The 26,715-nt window shown below is 53.1% G+C and overlaps 2 protein-coding genes across 2 annotated transcripts in view; both read left to right on the top strand.

Moving 5' to 3' along the window:
• Nucleotides 1-1,410: 1,410 nt before the first annotated feature.
• Nucleotides 1,411-11,944, top strand: CUNH16orf89 (chromosome unknown C16orf89 homolog). The gene is made up of 8 exons (XM_023728317.1): nucleotides 1,411-1,627; nucleotides 3,258-3,407; nucleotides 4,724-4,874; nucleotides 6,056-6,173; nucleotides 8,416-8,551; nucleotides 9,564-9,668; nucleotides 10,972-11,058; nucleotides 11,814-11,944. The coding sequence occupies exons 1-8, from the start codon at nucleotides 1,420-1,422 to the stop codon at nucleotides 11,942-11,944; spliced, it is 1,086 nt and encodes a 361-aa protein (XP_023584085.1). The 5' UTR covers nucleotides 1,411-1,419.
• Nucleotides 11,945-15,653: 3,709 nt separating this feature from the next.
• The window catches only part of NAGPA (N-acetylglucosamine-1-phosphodiester alpha-N-acetylglucosaminidase), a 13,331-nt gene continuing 2,269 nt past the window's right edge, over nucleotides 15,654-26,715 (top strand). The window contains 8 exon segments of the mRNA XM_023728359.1: nucleotides 15,654-15,736; nucleotides 15,844-16,299; nucleotides 17,277-17,416; nucleotides 18,564-18,672; nucleotides 19,531-19,659; nucleotides 22,222-22,427; nucleotides 22,517-22,564; nucleotides 26,342-26,473. Of these exon segments, the coding sequence (XP_023584127.1) occupies nucleotides 15,654-15,736; nucleotides 15,844-16,299; nucleotides 17,277-17,416; nucleotides 18,564-18,672; nucleotides 19,531-19,659; nucleotides 22,222-22,427; nucleotides 22,517-22,564; nucleotides 26,342-26,473 (1,303 nt within the window).

Genomic DNA, 26,715 nt, shown 5'->3' with positions numbered 1-26,715 from the left:
ACACCCTCTTAAACGCCTATGTAATTTCCACTATTAAAGTAAAGCTGTTATCAAGTGGGGATCTAAAAACATGTTTTTTTTTTTAAGTTTTGAGACAATTTAAAAATAGAGTGAGAACAATTTGGAGGAATCTCATAATCACAGTGCAGAGCAGAAGAGCCGGATGCTGCACGATCCCATCCATGTCAAATCCAGAGCCAGTCTCTACTGCTAGAAGTCAGGAGGGGCAGTTAGCAAGGAACCACAGTGAAGGGTTCAGCGTGCCCTTGTGACCGTTTTTTTGACTTTGAAAGGGGTCCTGTTGCTGAGAAACTGAGAGTACGTTGGTGAAGCTACCCCGCTGCCTCATCCTGGGGGCTGCTGAGAACACGCAGGGCACCCAACACAGCCCCCACCCACCTCGGGACCTGCGACCTGGGGCACTCACTGTAGAACCCCAGGAAGGTCACAGAGATATGGAGACCGCAGCCCCGAGAGGTGCTGGCTCCGCGCTTGACCTTAGGCAGGTCCCCCATCGGTTGGCTTTCCTCACCTGTAAATTGAGGGAGGGGTCTTCACGGTCTCAGAGAGCCCCTCCAGCTCTGACAATTCAGAGGATAAGGACAAGGCCCCATGGTTATGACAAACCAAGAGTAAACGTTCTGCTTTCTGGGACATGACTCCCCTATTGGGAAGGAGTGGGGTCGTTCCCTGGGGGGAGAGGAGCAGAGGGAATCACTAGCCAGAGCCAGCACAAACGTCGCTCACGAGATCCAACCCTCCCAACGTTGTATAACGTCCCTGGGTGGCGCTGTTTGCGCTCAGCTGGTAACCGAAAAGTTGGCGGTTCAAACCCACATAGCAGCACTGCAGAAGAAAAAGACCCTGGCAGTTTACTTCTATAAAGATGAACAAAAAACCCCATTGCCATTGAGTCAATTCCGACTCATGGCAACCCTATCGGACAGAGTAGAACTGCCCCCACAGGCTTTCCAAGGCTGTAATCTTTATGGAAGCAGACTGCCACGTCTTTCTCCTGCAGAACAGCTGGTGGGTTCTAACCGGCACCGTTTCAGTTAGTAGCCGAGCTCTTACCTGCTGCGCCACTAGGACTCCCATCTGTAAAGATTACAGCCTAGAAGACCCTATGGAGCAGTTCTACTTTGTAACACATGGGGTCTCCAGGAGTCGGAATAAACTCGACCACACAAGACAACAGCTTTGCAGGTAGCTGCTTCACCCATCTACAGTTGTCCTTCCTCGAGCCCTCTCCTGCAGCCTCGTCTGGCCCAGCTACCCCAGCCTCTTGGGTCAGCCTTGCCTGGCCACTTTGCTGTCTGCAGGAGGAGGAGGAGAAGGAGGAGGTGGGCGGAGGCGGGGGAGGCAGCCAGAGCCGCGAGGGTGCAGAAGCACTTGACTGGCTGGGAGCAGAAGTGAACCATGTCCAGCCTGAGGCTGCCGCTCCTGCTCCTACTGCTGGCCCCGTCGCCGCTGCAGCCCTCCTTGCTGCCACAGCTAGACACCCCAGAGGTCAAGGCCACCGTTGCACGCCTGATCCTCTCCGCACTGGAGCGAGCCACTGTCTTCCTGGAGGAGAGGCTGCCTGAGCTCAACCTGGACGGCGTGGTGGGCTTCCGGGTGCTGCAAGGTAGGTGAGCTCCCGGGGAGCAACAGCCCTGCCCTGCCCCACTCCACACGCTTGGGTCCTCTGGCTGCCTGGCATCCGAGTAACCTGCTTCGGCTCTAAGGAAGGGGACAGAGCGTGGCTTGCTCCTCCTGGGTGTCTGGGGCCTGGCTGTCAGCAAAGTTTCAGAAGTAGGAAGGATTTCAAGGCAGCATGAGAAAAGAGTTGGAAATTGTTATTTTCCTGGGGGATGATCCATTGGGCCGCCCCCTCTGGCATGCCGCTAACAAGGCAGGCAGTGGGAGTGTGTCCTTCCAACGGGCATTTATGGGGTGGCTGCTTCTCTGGCAGGAAGGTGGTCCAGGGACCAAACTGGAGACCCTCCAGACTGGGTCCCAACCCCAACTTCCTCCGTTCCCAGCCAAAGCCACCTGGAGGCTCTGAGAAAACACTCAAGTGTTTGTTCAGCTTTGAGAGGTTTAAGATCCCTGAGGAGTGGGCTGGAGACGGGCCAAGGCAAACAGGGACCAGCCCTCCCACCTCGAGTGAGCCCCTCCCTGCAGCTGCCCGGGGTTGGTGACAGCATGTTCGGCAGGGCCAGGCGGTGGGCGTTCCGAATCACCTTCTCTGTGTTGACAGTAAGGTTTCTGCCCGCCTGGGAACTCAAGATTCAGCAGGAGGTGGGGCTCCGGGGAAGGTCTGCATCTGTCCCTGGGGCCACGTCGTGACTTCACGGCCACATGGCCTTCCCCAACGTCCCCTCTGTACCCCTGATCTCCCAGGTTGCATCCTGGAGAGCCCCAAGACCTACTTCTGCCCCTTCCCCCACCAGCAGGGACCAGGGTGAGGCAAGAGAGATGCCCAAACCCATGGCCGTTGAGTCGATTCTAACTCATAGTTACCACATGTGACAGAGTAAAACTGCCCCATAGGGTTTCCAAAACTATACATCTTTACGGGAGCAGACTGCCACATCTTTCTCCCGTGGAGCAACTGGTGGGTTCGAACCATTGACCTTTCGGTTAGCAGTTGAGCGCTTAACCACTACACCACCAGGGCTCCCCAATCCAATATGACCTCATCTTAACTTACATCTTAATTACATCTGCAAGGACCCTATTTCCAAACAAGGTATCTTAGTTACCTAGCGCTGCTAGATCAGAAATACCACAAGTGGGTGACTTTATCAAACAAATTTATTTGCTCACAGTTTAGGAGGCTGGAAGTCCGAATTCAGGGCGCTGGCTCTAGGGGAAGGCTTTCTCTGTTGGCCGGGGGCGGGGGAGAAAGTCCATGTCCCTTGGTTTCCCGGCTGTCTTCAGTGGCTTGGCATCTCTCTTCCCCCATCTCTGCTTGTTTTATCTCTTCTATCTCAAAAGAGATTGACTTAAGACACACCCTACTAATACTGTCTCATTAACATAACAAAGAAAACCCATTCCCAGATGGGATTACAACCGTAGTAATACACAGTATTCACGACACATTTTGAGGGGACACAATTCAATCCATAACAGTCACCTTCACAGGTCCTGCGGGTTAAGACTTGGACGTACCTTTCTGGGGAGACACAATTCACCCCATTACAGTATCATAACTTAGTACATTTTTTTCCTGCACGCATGGCGAATGAACCAACCGTGCTTCCTCCCAGAGCAGCTCAAAGGCATTCAGGAGGAGCGGGCCGGGGACCCCCTGCTGCGGCCGCTGAGCCTGCGTGTGGGAAGGCTGGCTGGGAGGCTGGTGACCCTCCTCCACAGATCCATTTCCTACCAGAAGCTGAGTGACCCCACCTACCTACGAGGTAACTGCACGGGTGGAGCCCCACTTCTTCAGGAATGTAGGGTCTGGGGGTGTTTAATGAAATAACCTAGTGCAGGCTCGTCAGGTGCAGGGGAGGGTTGGGACCACCTATAACCACAGGTGGACCCCGGGGAAGGTCCAGTCGCCCCTGATTCCAGGTGAGATGGCCCTTCCTGCACCCTCGGAGTGGCTGGAGAGCAGGGAGTGTGTCGGCCTCACCTACTCAGCTCACCTCCAGGGTTGGGGGCCTCATCCTAGACTAGTGGTCTGTCCCGGGGGTGGAATATCTACAAGGTAACTCAACTATTTGTACTGCAAAGACTAACGTCTTGCTAGCATATCTCCAGGGCCCTACAATGCTCAGCGTTTCTCTTTCCTTGCTAGCCTAGAGTTACCTACAAGTGGCCCCATCCTATAAACCTGGCCTGGCTTGTTCCCAGGTGGAAAGTTGCACCTGTTGCCACCGAGTCAACCCCAACTCATGGCGACCCCATATGTGTCAGAGTAGAACTGTGCTCCATAGGATTTTCAGTGGTTGATTTTTTGGAAGTAGATCGCCAGGCCTTTCTTCTGAGGCACCTCTGGGTAGACTGGAACCTCCAAGCTTTCAGTTAGCAGTTGAGTGCGTTAACCATTTGCACCACCCAGGGACTCCCAAACCAAAGGAGTCTTCTAATCCTTTTTAAGCATCCTAAGCCTCCATGAGATACCATGAATCTAGTTAAAGCTAGAAGCCCTGGTGGCGCAATGGTTAAGCACTTGGCTGATAATCAGAAGGTTGGCAGTTCAAACCCACCAGCCTCTCTGAGGGAGAAAGACCTGGCGATCTGCTTCTGTGACGATTACAGCCTTGGAAGCCCTATGGGGCAGTTCCGCTCTGTCACGTGGGGTCGCTGTGAGTCACAATCAACTTGACAGCACAAAACACAACAAGTCAAACCCTGGCTGGACGCTATTCTGACGACTTTAAAAAATGTACGTGTAAAGGCGCTTCCTGTGCATTTCAAAGCCAATGGGCTCCCCGCAGGAGAGGCTTGGAGCTCCGAGCAGCCCCTGCATGGGGTCGGGGAGCAGGTCGGGGCAGGACATCCAGTTCCTTGGCCTGAGCCCCAGAGCCTGGAGTGAGGGCGGTTACTAGCCAGTCCACACTTGGATCTGAAACAATAGGGCTGCAACTGGCTCTTCCTGCCTGTGGCCCCCTTCCTCCCAGGCCTGGTCGCTAATACTAAGGAAGCCCCTTGGCCACGTGTGGATTTTACACCTTGGCCACTGGGTGGCTGCCCTGCCTCTCCCCACCTTGCCTCTGCTCTCGGCCAGAGTTCCAGCCAACCATCCAGCCGGGGTTCTGGAAGCTTCCTCACGCCTGGACCCGCACCAACGCCTCCATGGTCTACCCCACGTTCGAGCCCGAAGACTCCTTCTCAGAGGACAGCAGTGACAGATGCCTGGTGCAGCTGCTGGGAACCGGGTGGGTTCAGCTGACTTGCCCCGCTTCCTGCAAACCCCAAAGTGCTCTCCTCTGGTCCCACTGTCTCTGCAAGTTCCCACAGCTGAACCCAAGGGTCCGTGCAAAACCAGGCCCAGGTCCCCCAGTGTTACCGCGCGGATTAGAGCCGCCCGCCGCAATAGCCAATTCTGAGACAGGTGAGGTGAGCGGCAAGAGTTTTATTATGTATCGATCTATGGGAGACAGAGCGGAATAGATTCCTCCAAAAACCTGTCTCCCCCACTGGAGATCAGCCGAAGGCTTTACAGGGACAGGATCATGGGTCTTAGAAGTTTGTGTTAGTCCCCCGTTGAGGTGGTCACGTCCCAGATGAGTTAATCTTTTACTGATATTCTTGGGGGTTATCTGGTGACATCCTGATTTTCTTGTCACAAGGCGGACGCTTTGTTTGGTTTTTCATTCCTAGATCATTCTCTCTTGTTTTCCAGCCTCCAAGAAGGAGTATCGGTTATTCTTAAACTTTTTGTAGAGACTGGAATGGGAGAGAAAAACAAGACCATGAGCCAATGCGGGCGTTAGCAACGGGGAGTAATGATAGTGAGCCGGATCTATGCAGCCTCTTCCACCAGGAGTCACCGACTCCTCCCTGTCCCACCCCCAATTCTGGCCCTCCCCAGTCAGTCCACCAGCCAGCAGCCTGCCCGCCTCTGCCACCCTCCACCCGCAACCACTGCATCCAGCCTGGCCCCACCACACCATCCCCTGGACTCCACCCAGGTCTCCTGACCGGTCTCCACGTCCATCCCTGCCTGGGACTTCGCACTTTAACCAGAGAGCGCTTTCCAAAACCACACCCTTGTTCTCGGGACAAAGCCCAAACTCCTGCTGCCCTTCTGGGCGCTGCCTGGCCCCCGGCCCCTCTCCTGGGACCCCCCTCAGGTTCTTAAAGGCTCCCTCCCACTTGAAGGCCTTGTCCAAGTTGTCGCCTCTACACACACACACACACACACACACACACACACACCCCTGTATTTCATCTGACATCCCTACTCGTGCCCAGCTGGGTGCCTGGAAGCTGTTAGGGGCCTAATGACAAGAGTGGGATCATGCCCAGGGAAGGTGCGGGTGGGAGTGGAGTGGCTCCATGCCTTCGGATTCCTTTAGGATCTCCTCCCTTAATGGCCTGGAACCTCTTCCCCCAGGCCGGACCGCAGCCTGCCCTGCAGGCTCTCGGACTTCTGCAGGACCCTCATGACCAGGGCCGGCTGCTCGGGCTACTGCTTGTCCCACCAGCTGCTCTACTTCCTCTCCGCCAGAATGGTGAGTACAGGGTGGCCACGGCCCGTGGAGGCACGGGAAAGGTGAAAAGGGGCTAATGGTACAAGGTTAAGCGCTCAGCTACTAACCGAAAGGTCTGCGGTTCCAATCCAGCAGCTGCTCCATGGAAGACAGACCTGGCTTCCATAAAGATTACAGCCTAGGAAACCCTATGGGGCAGGTCTATGTCTGTTACATGGGGGTGGGGGTCACTGAGTTGGAACTGACTTGACAGCAAGGGGTTAATGGCAGTATGGAGTCCCTGGGTGGTGCAAATGGTTAACGTATTTGCCTGCTAACTGAAAGGTTGAAAGGTTGAAAGTTCGAGTGCAACCAGAGGTGCCTTGGAAGAAAGGCCTGGCGTTCTATGTCTGAAAAATCACCACTGAAAACGCTATGGAGCTGATTTTACTCTGACACACATGGGGTCGCCACGTGTCAGAACTGACTTGACGGCAACTGGTTGAATGGCGGTGGTTTTGTGTGCTGCACCCTGGAGAAACCAGCGCCTTTTTGGATTTGTGCTTGAGACATGAGGAGGGAGAAGGGAGAGGAACTGGGCACGGATCTGCTACAGTGACGGGGAACGATTTGTGATTCTGTTGGCCTGCAAACCAGATAGATACCTTTGCATGCTGAACTGGACCATAGGGCGTCAGAAAAAAAGGCAAAAAAAAAAAACAAACCCGTTGCTATCAAGTCGATTCCGACTCTTAGTAACCCTATAGGGCAGAGGAGAACTGCCCCACAGGGTTTCCAAGGCTGTAATCTCTACCGAAGTAGATTGCCACATCTTTCTCCGGTGAAGCAGCCAGTGGGTTCGAACCACAGACCTTTCCGTTGGCAGCCGAGGGCTCAACAAGTGCGCCACCAAGACTCCTTACAAAAGGCACTAGAGGGAATTAAAGAAAAGCAGCTTAAAGAACTCAGTCAACAACAAACCGAGGACTTAGGATGGCGTCTCTGGTAGCCGCTTCCGGTAGATGAACCAATCAGGAGTGAGGGGCAGTGGGCTGTCGTCAGCAGTAACCACCCAGGAGAGAGTGGCTTGGGAGCAGAAGGAAAGAAGGGAGAGTCCGAAGCATCAACCTTTCCTTGCTTTTTGGGCGATACTTCTCCCCCTTGGGATTCATCGGCAGCTGTGATGGTGAAACGGCACAAAGTAGCAATGATGGTAAAGCATCCAAGAGGAGACTGAGCTTTGTGCGCTTGTTTTAGCTTCACTTTTAAAAATTAGGTGGAAATTGTTGAGAGAGAAAAAGGAGAGGCTTCAAGAAGAGGCTGTTGCCAGCCGGCCCACACCGGGAGGGAGTCCCTGTGGTCTCCGGTGACCTGAGTGCACAGCGCCCCCTTGTGGCCTGCGGGGCCCGGGACGAGGCAGAGACGTGTCGTGGATCGCATCTGGGGCAGAGGGTCTGTCCATTGGGTCCTGTGAACAGAAGCCAGGGTTGGGGTGTCAAGAGCTCAAATGTGGTAAATAATAATTTTTTAAATATGTATTTCTGCATTATCTATGAAGCAGGTGGGGCTCATTATCTCTCTTCAAAAATGTTATCTGGTGTCCAGAAATTCTTAGCAGAAAAGCAACTTGTTTTTGTTTGACAGTTTTGTATTACTTATTCTCAAGCTGCCACAACCAATATTTCTGTAAAATACAGTAAAACTTAATTATAAAGAAACTGAATTATTAGATTCAACAGATAGAAAATGACTCTGACAAGTGGCTGTAGAAGTTGCTAAAGCCTTCTGTCAGCTCCTGTCCTCCTTGAGTCACAGTCCAGGGACCAGCCCTGGCCCTCGGACCACACTTTGAGAAGCACTGAAGGATCGGTCCCAAATCAGAATGCATTATAGCGGCTAACAGTTTCAGAACGTGTCCCGGCGTTGGGCTTCATTTCAGCCACCCACACGAGGCATCCTCTACTTCACCTGCTAGTGGCACGGCCCCCCCCGCCCCAGAGGAGCTCAGAATGGTTAATTCAGCTGGCCAAGGTCACACAGCTAGTGAGTGGCAGAAGCAGGACTTGAACTCATCTCCCTCTGACCCACAGCAGTTCTCCAGTGAGGGAGCCCAAATAAGCTGTGTGTGGTGGTGGGGAAGAAATCTCGAGAAAAGGGGGAAGGTCTGCTCCAAATGCAGCCACTTGCAAGACCACCACACAACTGCACATCTTCCCCTGTAGCAGCTGCAGTGAGCGGCTGCCATTGGTACTCACTTCCTTGTCTCTGGGTGTTTGTCCCCTAGATGGGATGCACCAAAGGGCTGTTCCTCCAGAGCCAGCACTACATGGACCTCTTCTGTGCCAACATGATGGATCTGAACCGGAGAGCTGAGGCCGCCGGATATGCCAACCCCACCCAGGACATCTTCATGGAAAACAGTGCGCCCCACATTCCTCCCTTAGGCAAAGCAGCAGGGTCTCCCTGATTCAGGGCATGAGCGCGCGTGCACACGCGCGCGCGCACACACACACACACACACACGCATGCACACAGTAGGGTTTCCAGATACAGCAAATAAAAATACCAGATTCCCAGGTGAATCTGAGTTCCAGATAAACAAAAAAAATTTTTTTTAGTTTAAGTATATCCCAAATATTGCATAGGATATACTTACATAGTGAAGCCTGTGAAAGCTGGAACTCAATGGGACCGCCTTGTTTTTCCGGGTCTCGCAAGTTTTCCACCTTTGACAGGGTGCAGTCTTACCACTTTTCTATCCCCCATTTTAGTGGAAAATGTTTGAGTTGTCCTTCTCTGACAGGTTTCTGCCTTACACAGGTCCCGGATTTCGCAGGTTTTACTGTAGTAAAAAAATGATCCATTGTTTATCTGAAACTCAGATTTAACTGGGTGTCCTGTATTTTATCTGGCAGCCCTAACACAGAGACTGCCTTCTCCACCACCACGTGACTGCTGTCTGCCTCCAAAAGACTGACCCAGTGACGAAGCACCGGACATACTGACCGACCAGCTGACTGACTGACAGACTCTGAAAGCCTTAGAGATGAGGCCAAAAGGGAGGCCCTGGGTTTAACATCCAGTTAAACTGGAGTTTCAGATAAATGGCTAAGTTTTTAGTATAAGTATGTCCCATGCAATATTTGGGATATACTTATATACTTGCTTGAGTGTACAAACTCGTTTACGGACCCCGACTCTTGAGTGGCTCCGACTAAGGACCTAAGCAGGAGGCAGAGCACAAATCTAGGAGCCCCCTGTTGCTAAGGCAGAGCCTTGGGCTGCCTCTTCCAGCCAGCGCACTGGGTGCCTCCTCCTAGGCTGCCTGGCCTTTGGGGAGGAGACAGGTGGCCCCCGTGGTGGCCTTGGGGAGAGGGACGAGGTATACCCGGCGAGCAGGCCTGCAGGGGGCCCCCTTGTCTTTGCTTCCAGTCATGCTGTGTGGAATTGGCGGATTCATCGACTTCTACAAGCTCCGGTGGCTGGAAGCCATCCTCAGCTGGCAGAAGCCGAGAGAAGGATGCTTCGGGAAGCCGGGTGAGCTGTGCTTCCACCCTGGCTGGGGTGGGGGGAGGGACTGGGCTGCACATTCTAGGCCAGATGGGAAAAGGATGCAGTGTGTTAGGAGTATGGAGAGAGCTTTGTAACACACGTGCACGCACGCACACGGTGGGAATGAGCTGGGAGCTTTGGAAGCCAAAATTATGCAGGATGGGATGCCATCTCCTTGGAAGACGTCTAATCCCCTGGACCTGCATTAGCAAATTCACTCATTCAGCGAGTATTTACCGCGCCTACTACGTGCCAGGCGCTGTTCTAGGCTCTGGGGATACAGTGGGGAACGAGACAGACAGAGGGAAAACAGGACCCTTAGGAAGAGAGGCAGAGACCACCTCAACAGACACGCAGATAAAACAGCTGCAGGTTCTGATAAGGGCTGTGAAGGAGACAATGGGAGGGGGAAGAGGAGGAGGCTGGGAAGGTTCCTTAGGCGAAGTGGTCAGGGGAGACGTCTGGGAGAGGTGACATATCTGCGGAGAGGGACTGAGGGCATGGCCCCTTTCTAGCTGTGTGACAGGTGGCAGCTGGGTGTTTGTGGGGTAAGTCGCTTCACCTTTCTGAGCCTCGATTTTCCCCGTTTGTAAATAAACGAGCATCATAATATCCACCTTCCTGAGCTGGAAGAACAGCAGACACGATGTATGTGAAACTACCAGGCCAATAACTAGCTGCCACTACCTCACAGCACACCCAAGTGTGTCGGAGTAGAACTGTGCTCCATGGGGTTTCTAATGGCTGATTCTTCAGAAGTAGATCGCCAGGCCTTTCTTCCGAGGCACCTCTGGGTGGACCTGAACCTACAGTCTTTCAGTTATCAGCCGAGCACATGAACCTTCTGCACCACCCAGGGACTCCAGTGCAGGGGAAGCTCCCAGTAAATCCTAAATGAGAAGCTTGGGGTGCTCAAAAAAGCAGAGGTTTTGAAATAAGATAGTCTGTTTTAAATCATCGAGGTTTGTAAAATGCAGATTCTCACGTCCCCAGCCCTATAGATTCAGCAGGTCAGGGGTGGGGCTGTGGAACCTTCATCTTTAGAAAGCCCCTCCGGTTCTGATGTGCCTAGCTGGGGAATCACCCTTTGAAAAACCATCGGAGACAAATTTAGACCAGGTGGAAGGATCCACAGACAGGTGTCGGGGAAGCGTCCGGAAACTCCACCAGTTACAGGAGAAGACCTGAGGTGCTTCAGGCGGTTTGAGGCGGGTGGGAGGGTTAGTAAGTTTGAATGTCCCTCTCGAGAAGTTGATCTTAGATTCCTCTCCCTGTTCCCCATCATCAGCTCCTGAAGATGACAGATTATCTAAAGCCACTCGATACCACCAGCATTTTTTGAGCAGAGTGAAAAGGCGAGAAAAACAATTTACAGGTGAGGAAAATACCCGGGGGGCGTCCGTGGTGTGCACTGGAGACGCCTAGCAAAGTGGGGGCCTGTGTTCATCTTCTTCCACGCACAGTATTGGAGAGAAGACAGCCCCCGCCATCACTGAAGGGGCACAGGTCATGTCTGGGAGGTGGAGGGAAGGAAGGCTCTTCTTAGCTGCTGTCAAGTCAGCCCCCGACCCACAGCCACCCCACGCAGAGCAAACTAAATGCTGCCTGGTCCTGTGCCATCCCCATGATCGCTTACAAAATAGACCGTTGTGCTCCATAGGGGTTTTCATTGGCTGACTTTTGGAAGTAGATCACCAGGCCTTTCTTCCTAGTCTGTCTTAGTCTGGAAGATCCATTGAAACCTGTCCATCATGGGTGACCCTGCTGGTATTTGAAATACTGGTGACATGGCTTCCAACATCACAGCAACACACAGACCACCACAGCACAACACGCTGACAGATGGGTGGTGGGAGTCACCCGGGGACGGGGCATAATCTCCCAAGGGAGGAGGCTGCAATGGGCTGACAGCTGTTCTCCAGAGAAGACAGCCATTAGCAGCCAACACTCCCAGCAGCTAAAACGTGGGTTTCAGACCCAAGAGAGAGGGTCCGTGCGGGGCACCAACAACGTTTATACAGTCCCCGCAAGCTGGCTGCAGTAACAGTCGAGACACACAAGGGAACGGTATTGAATAAGGGGCCAAGGTTGCTGCCCCCGGCACTCACTGGGGGTCACTTCTCTCCCCAGATGGCTGCTCTGCCCACAACACCGCCATGGCGGTCGGAGCCCTGGGCGGCTTCCTCTATGTCCTGATGGAGCACCCCCGAGCTCAGGGAAAGGCCCTCCAATCCACACCATCACTGCCAAGCAGCTCCTGAGACAGATGGGTCCACACCTGCCGCCCGGAAGACGAAACAGACCCGTTTAGTCCTTCCTTCGGCGGGTCCTGGGGCCCCATCCTGAGAAAGCAGCAGCCCAGATACACCATCCTGGGTTGTTGGGGAGCCGGGGTGAGCAGGGAGGGTGAAGCCTGTCCTGTCCAGGTGCGTGGGCTGGGCGCCGGCCCTCCCTCTGTTCCCTGCTACAGCCTCTTCTCCCACGAGGCTTCCTACTCACCCGAGTCTGGGAATTCCCGGCCTGCTGCTCCACCTGTGGGCTTGCCGGAGCTTGGGGCCCAGCCCAGACCGGGCCAGCCTGGGAATCTTGTCTTCTCGGGAACAAACGACCAAAACACCTGGAGACCAAGACAACCCTCTGAATCATCCCCACCCCCGTTCCCTTCAGCCAATAGCTGGTGTCACGAGACGAATCATTCCTAATTACAGCTAATCACAGTGCTCATCAGTGGGTCTGTGCTATCTTCTTCCGTGTGTGAACTCTCGATGTTCCAAGTGTTCCTGCCATGCTGAACTGTGATCCTTCGGAGAAAGCCATGGTGTCCAACACCATCCCTGCCTCCGTGGGGACATTGGTCTTGGAGAAGTTCTTGTGTAAATCAGGGCTTCAAACCGGTTCCTTCCAGTTCAAACCCCTGCTGAGAATGTGCATGGCCTCCCAGATATACTGAATCAGAATCTACATTTTAACAAGATCCCTAGGTGATTCTTATGTATAATAAGTTCTGAGAACCACTGCTCTACTAGTGGTTCTCAGAAATGGTCCCTAACCAGCATCATTAGCATCACCTGGGAACTTGTTACAAATGCAAATTCTCAGCAGGGGTTCGAACTGGAACAAACTGGTTTGGAAGCCCTGGTCTGGATGAATAAATTTAGAGTGGGGTTGCATTATGAGTTGGGTCTTGCTTCTCAGTCTTTAAGACGACAGTGGGCAATCCCTAGGTCTCTGTTTTCAATCTTCAGTCTCGTTTAACACAAATTCTACCAGTTAACCAGCTGCCATCAAGTCGATTCTGTGCTCCCTAGGGTTTCTAATGGCTGATTTTTCAGATGTAGATTGCCAGGCCTTTCTTCTGAAGTGCTTCTGGGTAGACTCGAACCTTCAACCTTTTGGTTAGCGGTCAAACATGTTAACCATTTGCACCGCCCAGGGGCTCCAACAGAGACTCATAAACTGGAGTCATAAAGGCTATTTGTTCATATGTCAACCGTCATACCTTGCTGAGTGAAAGGACCAGGGGTCTCCGAAAATAACAGTTCATGAGCTAGAACTAGAGATTTTACCACAGAAGGTGGCATATACTAATTTTCAGGTCCTGTGTGGAGAACTCTTCAGAATCATTATGTGATATCATTTTACAAGCGGCAGTGTTGCCTAGTGGTTAACAGGTTGGTGGTTCAAACACACCCATAGACGCCTTGAAAGACAGGCCTGGAGATCTACTTCGAAAGGTCACAGCCTTGAAGACCCTATGGAGCAGTTCTACTCCGACACATGTGAGGTTGCCATGAGTTGGAGTCAACCCGACAGCAACTAACAAAACAAAACAAAATAAAACCTGTTGCTGTCGAATCGAATTTGACTCATAGCGACCCTACAGAATAGAGCTGAACTGCCGCAAAGAGTTTCCAAGGCTATAAATCTTTACAGAAGCAGACTGCTACATCTTTCTCCCTCGGAGCAGCTGGTGGGTTCGTACCACCAACCTTGTGGTTAGCAGGCAAGCACTTAAACCACTGCGCCACCAGGGCTCCAACTAAAAACACCCTCAATGTTACCTCTACTGCTGTGAGAGTTATCTTCGTGGAGTACTGAGAACAGGACCTATAACCTAGTAAGTCTAGGTGAAGTGTTGCCTCTTGCCGTAATGGTGATGGTGTGACGGGAAGTGGAGCTTGCCCAGGTCTTCCCTTGTGTTCTGACTCAGGAGGAGGTATCTAAATGTGTTACCTGGAGCTCTGACACTAGTTTTGAGAAAGTACCTCCTGGAGCCGTATTTCAGATTCAGGTGCCAACGGTCTATGTGCAGAAAGGCATCAAAATTAGACTCCAAGGTAAAAAAAGAAAAAAAAAAAAACAAGCAACAGCCCAGCCCTCGGGCTAGGAGTCTCTGTAAGTCCGCCATCCCATTGCTTCCAGAAGGCTCCACACTAGAGCTATTCCTAGTGTGAAAGAACATGTTTTCTTTTTAACTTCATTTTCTTCCTCTTATAGTTTGGGTGGTGGTGGTGGTGGTTTTGGGGTGCCGTAGAGTAGGTTCCAACTCTCAGAGTGACCCCATGTTACAGAGCAGAACTGCCACACAAGGTTTTCTAGGCTGTAATCTTTACAGAAGGAGAGGTTATAGCCTAGAAAATCCTACTTACAGGGAGCCTGGTGGCACAGTGGTTAAGAACTGGGCTGCTTAACCAAAAGGTCAGCAGTTCAAATCCACCAGCGGCTCCTTGGAAACCCTACAGGGCGGTTCTACCCTGTGCTACAGGGTCACAATGAGTTGGAATTGACGCAACAAAAACAGGTTTGTGTTTTGTTTTGTTTTTTAAATCTTTATGGGAGCAGATCACCAGGTCTTTCTCCTGCAGAGCTGCTAGGTGGGTTTGAACCGCCAACCTTTTGGTTAGCAGCAGAGCACTTAGGTCCTAGAATGTGTTTTCTTTTTTTATCATTATTGTCATTTTTATTATCATTATTGTTAGTACTTATCTCAGGAGTCCAAGACTGCCATGTCCCTGAAATCTCTCTTGCTGATTTGGTTTCCTCCACCCTGGTCCAGTTTCAGCCCTGGGTTTTAACCGTCTTTGATCACTACAGTCCCACGCTGGGAATGTGTTCTTTTTACTGCCCCACCAACATGATTCCACCAAGGCGTTAGGTAATCGTTCCAACTTTAACAAACTTTATTGGTAGTTTTTTCCACTCTGCTTCATAATTTAAAAGCCTCCTGCTTTGCCTCAAGGTGGAAAATCGCTGTTGATGATTCTTTGGTGACAACAGAGTCATCTTTGAGCATCGGAATGAAAATGCCCCTCGTTCCTCCCACGCCTAGCCGAGTAACTCAGAGGAGGTGTTCTTCTAAACCTTTCCTCTCTTTATCTAATCCTCTTTGCTGCTGTCCGCTGAATGTTTTCCCGCAATCGCTCTTGTCAGGCCCAGAGGAATGTTCCTGGATTTCGCTGCCAGGTTTGATTTGCTTTTGTTTCTCCGAGGGGCCAGAATTTAATACCCACTTGGCACTCCATGTGCTTCAAAGGTTTTTTCCACATTGCCTCGCAAACCAAAATTCACCGAGATGCCACACATGAAAGGATTAAGGGGAAGTTATGTCCCACCCCCATCCTTCCTGAATGTAGGATGGATTAGTCGCTGGCGCCCGAAAAAGCCGGCTCATTGTAAAAGCCTTAAATTGCCAAACCAGGGCGGGGAAGGACTATAGCAGAAACTTGAGCTTGTAAATCACTTTCTAGAAAAGAGAATCTGATGCAAAATGTTGCTGTTGTTGTTAGGCGCCAAAAAGTTATACTCTCTCATAGTCTCCCCTCCCTTCTCCCCTCAAAAAAACTAACAGGACAGTTGACATTTTGCGCAATCCGGAAGGCGGGCAAACAATTCAGTTTGAGCCGAGAGCTGCCGCCAGACCGTCTTGTGTCACGTGTGGTCGGCCCACGTGACCGGAGACCCGCGCTCAACATGGCGGCCTCCATGGGTCGCTGGCTTCTCTTCCTCGCGCTGCTCGGCTCCCTCCCGGAGGCGTCCGGTGGCTTCGGCTCGGGGTGAGTGCAGCTCCCGGGGGGCGGGGGCGAGCCTGGTTCGGGGGCCTGTCCCTGCCCGGGGCGCGGCCCTCCGAGCTCACAGCCTCCCCGCCGCCTGGTCCCCGCAGGGTCTCTCGCGACGACGACTTGCTGCTGCCCTACCCCCGCACGCGAGTGCGCTCCGCCCGGGACTGCACGCCAGTGCACACCGGCCGCCGCGAGCACGAGAGCTGGCCGCCCGCCCCCGCGCCCCCCGGCGCTGTCAGCCCATCCGTGCGCAACTTCTTCTCGTACTTCGCGGGGCGCGCCGTGGGCGGCCACCTGACCCGGGCCGCCGCTCCCCTGCGCACCTTCTCCGTGCTAGAGCCCGGTGGGCCTGGCGGCTGCGCGTCTAGACACCGCGCCACCGTGGAGGAGACCGCGCGGACGGTGCGCTGCCGTGTTGCCCAGAACGGCGGCTTCTTCCGCATGGATACTGGCGAGTGCCTGGGAAACGTGGTGAGCGACGGGCGGCGGGTGAGCAGCTCCAGGGGGCTGCAGAACGCGCAGTTCGGAATCCGCCGCGACGGGACCCTGGTCACAGGGTGAGGAGGCAGGGAGCTCCAGGGCTGTCGGGGGCAGAGGGCCAGAGATTTGGGTTGTAGCCGTACCACCATGTTCAAGTCACCTAGGTGACCCTCCATTGCCTCATCTGCAAACGGACGTAGTAATACCTTCTTTGCCGAAGTTATTCATCAACCAGTATCACTGCGCACCACTTTATGCCTGGTAATGTGCTGGACATTGGGGGTATGGCAGTGACCAGCACCCAGGTCTTTACCTTAACTGAACTTTCCCATTGTTAAGAGAAAATAAAGACGAGCCAGGTAAACAACCGAGACAAGTTCTGATTGTGTAAACGCAGCCAAGCAGAATGTTGATTTGTGGGATGGTGAGCAGGAAAGGTCTCTCTGCGAAGGAGATCTTTGAGTTGCAACCTGAAGTCTGAGTCAGCCAGGGTCAGAATTGGAGGGAGGGAGGAAAGGAGCCCCACTGGTATGCTCATAGCAGTCTGAAGGAACAGCTAGTGCAAAGGCCGAGGGGCACAGGGGGCCTTGGTGTGCTTGAGGAACCGAGTGTCAGATGACAGGACTGGCTTGATTTTTTAAAAGCTTGCTCTAACTCTGGGTGGAACATAGGTTGGAGGAGGCTGGAGTAGAAGCAAGGAGGCCAATTAAGAATCTGTTACAGGGATCAGGTGGTAGTTTGACTAGGGAAACAGCCAGGGAGATTGAGGGCAATGGATAACGTTTGATATGTGCTGCGGATGGTTGTTTGGATTAGATAAATTGTAGACTGGGAAGTGCTTGAGTGTTTACAGAGGTGTGTGTGTATGGGGTGGGGGGGAGGTCATCACCAGGCCTTTGTGCCTGACTTCAGTTCTGTCGACTTAGCTCTGACCAGGCAGGTCCCTGGGCATCAGGAGGAATCAAGCAGCCAGGCTGAGGGGCAGGAGGAGGGAGCCCCATGACCCGCAGCTGCCCCTGCTGGTGAGTGAGCCTCGCACCTTTCTCATGTCCAGGTACCTGTCTGAGGAGGAGGTGCTGGACACTGAGAATCCATTTGTGCAGCTGCTGAGTGGGGTGGTGTGGCTGATTCGCAATGGAAGCGTCTATATCAACGAGAGCCTGGCCACCGAGTGTGATGAGACGCAGGAGACAGGTCTGTATGGGGGGTACGGGGGGTGCAGGGGACGGTTGGCCGCAGCCCTTTGGAGACCCAGGAACAGTGGGGTGGTGAGGGAAGTGACTCTTGAGTCTTCCAGCAAGTACTTCTAGAGCAGCTTCTTTGTGCCCAGCACTGTTCTGCGAACTGGACGTTAAGACACACGAGGTTCCTGTTCTCAGAGAATGTATGAGAAAGGATGTATATATGGATAATTTATCCATGAAGAGCTCAGGCTGCTAACCAAAAGGTCGGCAGTTCGAATCTACCAGCCACTCCTTGGAAACCCAATGTGGCAATTCTACTCTGTACTCTAAGGTCGCTATGAGTCAGAATCGACTCGATGGCAATGGGTTTGGTTTTTGGTTTGTTTGTTTTATGATATACTAAGAGGAAATGGTAATTTTTAGGGCAGAAAAGGAAAGTATCTGTTCGTGCAGCTGCTGAGCAGGGTAAGGAGAGAGAGACTGGCCCGGAGCCAGGGGTACGAGAATGAAGCAGTGCTGCTAAATGCTCACAGATCATCACCCGGAGCTTGTTAGAAATGCAGAGTCTCAGGCCCCACCTCAGACCTCCTGAATCAGAACCCTTGGGGGCGAGACTCAAGAGTTTGCGTTTGAATGATCCCCCTGGTTGATTCTGATGGATGCTCGAGTTTGAGAACCACTGGGACGGGGAATACTAGGATGGAGTACAGGCTAGATTAGACTGTGCAGTCAGGGGAGGCCTCACTGAGGAGGTGACTGAGGTAAGAAGGAAGCTATGCGAAGAGCCTGGGGGAGCGGAGTTCAGCCAGCCCAAACATGTGGAAGCCCCAAGGCAGAAAGTAGCGCAGGTGGTGAGAGGGGATGCGGGCAGGGGAAGCAGGCTGTGCGGGCCTCGGGGGCCTGGGGAAGGAGGTTGGACTCTTTTCTCAGAGCAGTGGAACATCAGAGGGTTTTCACCAGGAGAGTCTGGCTGCTCTGCCGAGCCTGGACTGGAAAGGGCAGAGGGAGCAGGAGGCCAGTGAGGAGGCTGCTGCGGCATCCAGCAAGAGATGGTGGTGGCGGTGACCAAGAGGTGGAGAGTGGTGGATGGATGGGCAGAGCGGGAGGCGTGAGGCCTCCCAAAGGGCCAGGTGTCAGCCAGGCTGCTTCTCCTTCAGGTTCCTTCAGCAAATTTGTGAACGTGTTATCAGCCAGGACGGCCGTGGGCCACGACCAGAAGGGACAGGTGGTGCTCTTCCACGCGGACGGGCAGACGGAGCAGCGGGGGTGAGTGCTGAGGCCGCTGGGCCTGAGCTGAGTTGGTTTTGTGCATCCTCAGCCCCACCAGCAGCCTCCCTGTGACCCCCGCCTGCTTTCTGGTCCCCCACCTTCCCAGGGAAGAGGGGCCCTAGGTCTATTGCACTTCCAAGAGCTCATCTTCTTCCACACACGTCCCCTCACAGTCTCCCCAATTCAAGACCTCGTCCTTCCTGCACCCCAGTTGGGGCAAAGGGAACAGATGACACAGTTGGGAGGGAGGAGACCTTGGTCTCAGTCCCAGTTTGTCCACTTGCTCTGTGGCCACAGGCAAGGCTCGACCTCTCTGAGACAGTTTCTTTCTCTATCAAGTGAGCGTACCAGTTTGCTATTGCTGCGTAACAAATGGGTATTAAAACAGCATCTGTTTATTAAATCCCAGTTCTCTGGGTCAGACGTCCAGGTGGGATCCATCGGCTTCTGTCTTCAGCCCATAGACAAAATCCAAGTGTTGGCCAGGCAAGCTCTTATCTGAAAGTTCTGAAAAAGAATCCACTTCCAAGCTCATTCAGGTTGTTGCCAGAATTCGGTTCCTTGCAGTTGTGGGACTGAGGTCTTTGTTTCTATTGCCACTGGCCATAGAAAGGTCTCACTTTTTAGGGGCTGATTCTAGATAATAGAGATTCCATTGAGTCCACTCATATGCACCAACACGATCACGAGGGTGATTTCATCACATTCCCAGCCTCCAGCGGTCAGAACGGGACATCTTTGGGGCCACTTTAGAAGTCTGCCTCCCCTAATGGGTGTGATGCTGTCCACTGTTGAAAGTCTGTTAAACCAGATGCGCGGTGACCACAGCGTCAGCGCTGCCATGTTGTGCCACAGAGTCAACCTGTGGGAGATGGCGGAGTTCCTGCTGCAGCAGGGCGTCGTCAACGCCATCAACCTGGATGGAGGCGGCTCTGCCACGTTTGTGCTCAACGGGACTTTGGCCAGTTACCCATCCGATCACTGGTAAGCCCACCAGAGCCCCCTTTCATGAGGGTCCAGCCTAGGCCTGCCAAAACCCTAGGCTTCACAGCCCAATAGTGATTCCCTGCCCAGCTGTCTCATACAGCAAACATTGCATCCCTACTGTGTGCCAGGCTCTGGGGATTCTGGAGTGACAGAAGAAGCCGTGATCACCGTCTCACTGCTTACAGCGAGTGTGCGGGATGCAGGAGTGTGCTGGTATCCAGGACCACAGAGGGGGTGTTGGTGGTTCAGCGGTAGAATTCTTGCCTTGCATTCAGAAGACTTAGGTCTGATTGCCAGCCAGTGTACCTCATGCACAGCCACCAACCATCCGTCGGTGGAGGCCTGCATGTTGCTATGATGCTGAACACATTTCAGCAGTTTTCCAGACTAAGATGCACTAGGAAGAAAGGCCTGGGAATCTACTTTGTGAAAATCAGCCAGTGAAAACCCTATGTATCACAATAATCCGATCCACAGCCAATCATGGGGATGGCACAGGACCAGGCAGTGTTTCATTCCATCATGCGTAGGGTTGCCATGAGTTGGAGACAACTGGACAGCTGCTAACAACACAGCTGACAACCCAAGCCTGTGAAGGGGGTTGATTGGTCAGGAAAGACCTTCCCGCGGATGATGATGGATGAGGAGGTAGCTAGGCAGGGGTGAGGACGGCCTTCCCGGCAGCAGGGACAGCATGTGCAAAGGCCCTGTGGTAGGAGGAACTGTGGTGAGTGTGAACCAAAAAACCAGTTGCTGTCAAATCGACTCCAAGTCATGGTGATCCCATATGTGTCAGAGTAGGTCATAGTTATCTAGTGCTGCTATAACAGAAATACCACAAGTGGATGGCTTTAACAAACAAATTTATTCTCAGTTCTTTCTCTGTCCCCTTCAGTCTAAGCTGATGAATCTTCTGCTGTGGTAGTTGGTAAGATCCATGAGTCAGGCTTAATCTCGTTAACAAAAGATTGTGTAGCCACATCATTGGTGAACATTCCAGGACACGTATCCTTAGTTTGTACAACAGAATTTTCCAACTCTTTAAGTTCTGTTTTCATTCTGCACAGTTCATTTTTCAGTCCATTCTTTCTTCTCACATTTTACTGTAAGCAGCAAGGAGAAACCACGTGGCCCCTTTAAGATCTGGTTTAGAAATCTCATTAGCCAGATATCCAGGTTCATCACTTACAAGTTCTACGTTTCACCAAACATTTGAACATACTTCAGACAAGTTCTTTGCCACTGCATAAAAACCATCACCCTTCCTCCATTGTCCAATCTCGTGTTCATCATTTCCTTATAAAGCCTCACCAGAAGCACATTTAACATCCACATTTCTGGCCGTATGCATTCTCTAAGACCATAGAGACTCTCTCTGTAGCTCTCCTCACTTCCTTTCCAGCCCTCACCAGACTTGCCTTTGACGTCCATAATTCCACCAACAGTCTCTTCAAGGCAACCTAGGCTTTTACTATTACGTACCTTAAAACTCTTCCAGCCTCTACCTATTAACCTGCTTCCACACTTCGGGTATTTGTTTAGATGTGCACCCCACTCCCAGTACCAAATTCTGTCTTAGTTATCTAGTGCTACTATAACAGAAATATCACAAGTGGATGGTTTTAACAAACAGGAGTTTATTCTCTCACAGTTTAGGAGGCTAGAAGTCCAAAATCAGGGTGCCAGCTCCAAGGGAAGGCTTTCTTTCTCTGTCCACTCTGAGGGAAGGCCCTTGTCTCCTTTCAACATCTGTGGGCCCAGCATTCCTTGGAGATCTCCATGTATCTTGGCATCAATCTTCCCCTGGGTCTAGGAGGTTCTCAGCACAGGGACCCCAGGTACAAAGGACACGATCCGCTCCTGGCTCTTCTTGGTCGTCATGAGGTCCCTTTTCTCTCTGCTAGCTTCTCCTTTTATCTCTTATAAGATAAAAGGTGTGACTCAAGCCAGGGTGTGGCTTGAGTCAGAACCTTTTGTAAGGCTGTGACTCAGTATACACCCCACGCTGATCCTGCCTCATTAACATACAGAAGTGAGGATTTACAACACATTGCAAGATGGAGGATAATTACATCAGATCACGAAATGGAAGATAACCACACAATGCTGGGAATCGTGGCCTAGCCAAGTTGACGCATATTTTTGGGGGGACACAATTCAGTCCATGACAGAGTAGAACTGTGCTCCATAAGGTTTTCTTTTTTGTTGTTGTTGAGGATATGCACAGCATAACATATACCAGTTCAACAATTTCTACATGTACAGTTCAGTGACATTGATTACATTCTTCAAGTTGTTCCATAGAGTTTTCAGTGGCTGATTTCTTGGAAGTCGATCATCAGGCCTTTCTTCTGAGGCACCTCTGGGTGGATTTGAACCTCCAGCCTTTCAGTTAGCAGCTGAGTGCATTAGCCATTTGCAGCACCAGGGACTCAGGAACCCATAAAAGGCCAGAGAAGTGAGAATGAGTGGGAGGCAGGAAGGGACCAGACCCCGTGGGCTGTAGGAGGGGGTGGCCAGCACCGCGGCCTCTCCTCACACGGGACCCTTCCCCTGCAGCAAGGAGAGCATGTGGCGCTGTCCCCGCCGCGTGTCCACCGTGGTGTGTCTGCACGAGCCACGCTGCCAGCCACCTGACTGCAGCAGCCACGGCACCTGCGTACAGGGGAGCTGCCAGTGCATGGGGCGCTTCTGGCGGGGAGCGGCCTGCAACGAGCTGGACTGCGGCCCCTCCAACTGCAGCGGGCATGGGCTCTGCACTGAGAGTGAGTCGGCGCTCGGGGAGGCGGCTCCCAGCCCTCGCTGCCCAGCCCTGCCCGGGCCCTCACCTGCCCTCTTGGTCTTGTCTTGGCAGCCGGCTGCCGCTGCAAAGCTGGATGGACCGGGTCCAACTGCAGTGAAGGTAATAGGCTGGCTCCGGACACACGGGGGCAGGTGACGGGTCAGCTTCAAGCTCCTGGCTGCCTTTACTCCCCCTGGGGGTGGGGAGGGAGGCGGGGGCAGCATCCCTGCCTTTGGCTTTGGAAGTAGGTGTTTTCCTGTCTCGACTCTCAGCTCACATGTCAATCACTGTGTTAGCGTTCTGGGGTTGCCTCAACGAATTACCACCAGCTGGTGATCCCACCGAATGCGGAAACTATCAGACAGTATCATTAATATCACACGCAAGTAAGATTTTACTGAAGATCATTCAGAAGCAGCTGCAGCAGTGTATCGACAGGGAGCTGCCAGAAATTCAGGCCGGATTCAGAAGAGGATGTGGAACCAGAGATATCATTGCTGATGTCAGATGGATCCTGGCTGAAAGCAGAGAATACCAGAAAGATGTTTACCTGTGGTTTATTCACTATGCAAAGGCATTCGACTGTGTGGATCATAACAAATTATGGATGGAAATTGCAAAGAATGGGAATTCCAGAACACTTAATTGTGCTCATGAGGAACCTGTACATAGATCAAGAGGAGGTTGTTCGGACAGAACAAGGGTATACTGTGTGGTATAAAGTCAGGAAAGGTGTGCGCCAGGGTTGTATCCTTTCCCTGTGCTTATTCAGTCTGTATGCTGAGCAAATAATCTGAGAACCTGGACTGTATGAAGAAGAACAGGGCATCAGGATTGGAGGAAGACTCAACAACCTGTGTTATGCAGATGACACAACCTTGCTTGCTGAAAGTGAAGAGGACTTGAAGCACTTACTAATGAAGATCAAAGACTACGGCCTTCAGTATGGATTACATCTCAACATAAAGAAAACAAAAATCCTCACAACTGGACCAATAAGCAACATCATGATAAATGGAGAAAAGATTGAAGGTGTCAAGGATTTCGTTTTACTTCGATCCACAATCAACACCCATGGAAGCAGCAGTCAAGAAATCAGAGGACGCATTACATTGGACAAATCTTCTGCAAAAGACCTCTTGAAAGTGTTGAAAAGCAAAGATGTCACCTTGAAGACTAAGGTGCGCCTGACCCAAGCCATGGTGTTTCCAGTTGCCTCATATGCATGTGAAAGTTGGATGATAAATAAGAAAGTCCAAGAAGAATTGATGCCTTTGGGTTATGTTGTTGGCGAAGAATATTGAATATACCATGGACTGCCAGAAGAACGAACAAATCTGTCTTGGAAGAAGTACAATCAGAGAGCTCCTTAGAAGCAAGGATGGCGAGACTACGTTTCACATACTTTGGACATGTCATCAGAAGGGACAAGTCCCTGGAAAACACATCATGCTTGGTAAAGTAGAGGGTCAGCGAAAAAGAGAAAGACCCTCAAGGAGATAGATTGACAGCAGTGGCTGCAACAGTGGGCTGAAGCATAACAATTGTGAGGGTGGCATGTGACCGGGCAGTGTTTCGTTCTGTTGTACATGGGGTCGCTATGAGTCAGAACCGACTCGACGGCACCTAACAACAACAACAAGGTGGCTTAAGATGCCCTGGTGGCGCAGTGGTTAAGAGCTCAGCTGCTAACCAAAAGGTCAGCAGTTCGAATCCACCCGACACTCCTTGGAAACCCTGTGGGGCGGTTCTGCTCTGTTGGAATTGACTCCACAGCAACAGGTTTGGTTTTAGTTTTGTGTGGCTTAAAACAACACATTTATCCTCTCAGAGTTCTGGAAGCTGGAAGTCCAAAATTGGCAGGGCCACCCCCTCCAAAGGCTCTAGGGAGAATCCTTCCCTGCTTCTTTCAGCGTCCGGTGGCGTCCGTGCTCCTTGGCTTGCGGCGGCATCACTGCAGTCTCTGCCTCCATCCTCACGTAGTCTGCTCCGTTTGTCTCTGTGTCAAATCTCCCCCCCTTTCTCTTATCAGGACACCAGTCCTTGATTTAGGGCCCACCCTAAATCCGGGATGATGTCCTCATCTCAAGATCCTTAACTTAATGACAGCTGCAAAGACGGTATTTCCAAATACACTTACCTGTGCTCTGAGGAGCTCTGGTGGCGCAGCAGTTAAGCACTGGGCTGCTAACTGAAAGGTTGGCCGTTCTAACCCACCCAGTGGCTCTGGGAGAAAAGACCTGGCAATCTGCTCTCGTAGAGATCACAGCCAAGGAAACCCTGTGGAGCAGTTCTGTTCTGTAACACGGGGTCACCGTGAGTCGGAATCGACTCGACTGGCACCTGACAACCTGTACCTGGGGTTAGGACTTTGACATATCTTTGTGGGACACAAAGTTCAACCCACTACAACCAGCCACAGCTTAAAACCCTTCAGCGGCTTTCTTTTGCACTAAATGGAAATCCCGATCTTCTTGGCATGACCTGCCAGGCCCTGCGTGCCCTGGCTCTTCCCCGCCCTGTCCAGCCAGGCCCTGCCCATGTGCCCCGGCTCCTCCCCACCCTGTCCAGCCAGGCCCTGCCCATGTGCCCCAGCTCCTCCTCGCCCTGTCCAGCTAGGCCGTGCCCATGTGCCCTGGCTTCTCCCCACCCTGTCCAGCCAGGCCCTGCCCATGTGCCCCGGCTCCTCCCCGCCCTGTCCAGCCAGGCCCTGCCCATGTGCCCCGGCTCCTCCTCGCCCTGTCCAGCCAGGCCCTGCCCATGTGCCCCGGCTCCTGCGCCCAGCAGGCCTCCCTGTCCTTGGATCTTCAAACAGGCCAAGCGATTTCCCACCTCATGTTCTCGCTTCCGCCATTGCTGTTCCCCCAGTTTCCTGAGTGGCTCCGCCTCCTCCAAGGCTCAGCATAAATGTCACCTCCACAGGGAACCCTCCCCTCGCCAAGCTAAGTGTCCCCAGCCCCCACCAGCTGCTGCCATGCTCTGTTCATGTCCCGCCAGCAACTGTCCCTTCTAGCACTGTGTTGTCAGCTTACTGCCTTGTGGCGTCTCCCTTCCCATACTGTAGGCTCCATGGGAGCAGGGCCTGTGTCCTGTCCCCACGGTGTCATAGGGCCTGGTGCCATAAGATTCCCAGTAACTTTGTCGGGTGAACGCATGAACCTGCAGTCCCCTCTGGGGTGGCGGAGATCCTGTTGCAAACCCTACGGGCCCTGGTCTAGGAGGGGCCGGGGCCGGATTTTGCAAAGACCCCCTTTCCCCGTCCCAGCTTGTACCAACGGTTCCTTCGGGGAGAACTGTGCCCAGAAATGCCAGTGTCGGAACGGAGCTGCCTGTGACCCGGTCCGTGGGACCTGCAGCTGCCCCCCAGGCTTCACTGGGGACATCTGTACACAGGGTAAGCCCAGGTGAAGCCACCGTCAGCAAGCCTGGAGAATCTCAGGGGTACCCTACAGGGCTGGCCTGGGCAGCTGGACGGTGCTTACTCAGCTGCTCTGGAGGGATCTCCTGCGGCCCCTACCTGCTCTGCACACACCTGTTCCGGAGTGCACAGGGGGACACACACCCCATGGTACAGGGGGGCACGCCCCCCATGGTGCATCGGGGGGCACACCCCCCCACGGTGCACAGGGGGCACACACGCCCCCATGGTACACGGGGGCTATACCCCCCGTGGTGCACGAGGGGGCACACCCCCTCATGGTGCACGGGGTGGGGGGTGACACCTCCTCCCCGCAGTGCACAGGGGACACACATACTCCCATGGTGCATGGGGGCTATACCCCCCGTGGTGCACAGGGAGGGGCACACATCCCCTGCAGGGCACAGGGAGGCTATACCTGGGCTCGTCTGACAGTGCACAAGGAGGCCCTGAGCACCGTCCTCCGTGTCCCCTTACAGAGTGTCCCCATGGCTGGTACGGGCCTGGCTGCCAGAGTCCCTGCAAGTGTGAGCACCAGTGTCCCTGCAACCCCCGCACTGGCAACTGCAGCCTTAGCTGGACGCCTGCCATGACCAGCCTCACCTCTCAAGGTAGGCGCCCCTCCAAATACAGCTCCCCCTGACCTGGGGCAGCAAGGGCAGGCTCCCCCCACAACCCCAAACCTGGGACGGACAGCGAGGGCAGACTTCCCCATGACCTGGGGCAGTGAGGGCAGCCTCCCCATGACCTGGGACAGCGAGGGCAGACCTCCCCATGACCTGGGGCAGTGAGGGCAGCCTCCCCCATGACCTGGGACAGTGAGGGCAGACCTCCCCATGACCTGGGGCAGTGA

Source organism: Trichechus manatus, unplaced genomic scaffold (assembly GCF_000243295.1).
Source record: "Trichechus manatus latirostris isolate Lorelei unplaced genomic scaffold, TriManLat1.0 scaffold00024, whole genome shotgun sequence".
In the NCBI taxonomy this organism is placed as follows: domain Eukaryota; kingdom Metazoa; phylum Chordata; class Mammalia; order Sirenia; family Trichechidae; genus Trichechus; species Trichechus manatus.
The sequence above is the reverse complement of the archived record's forward strand: the minus strand, read 5'-3'. Positions and strand labels throughout refer to the sequence as shown.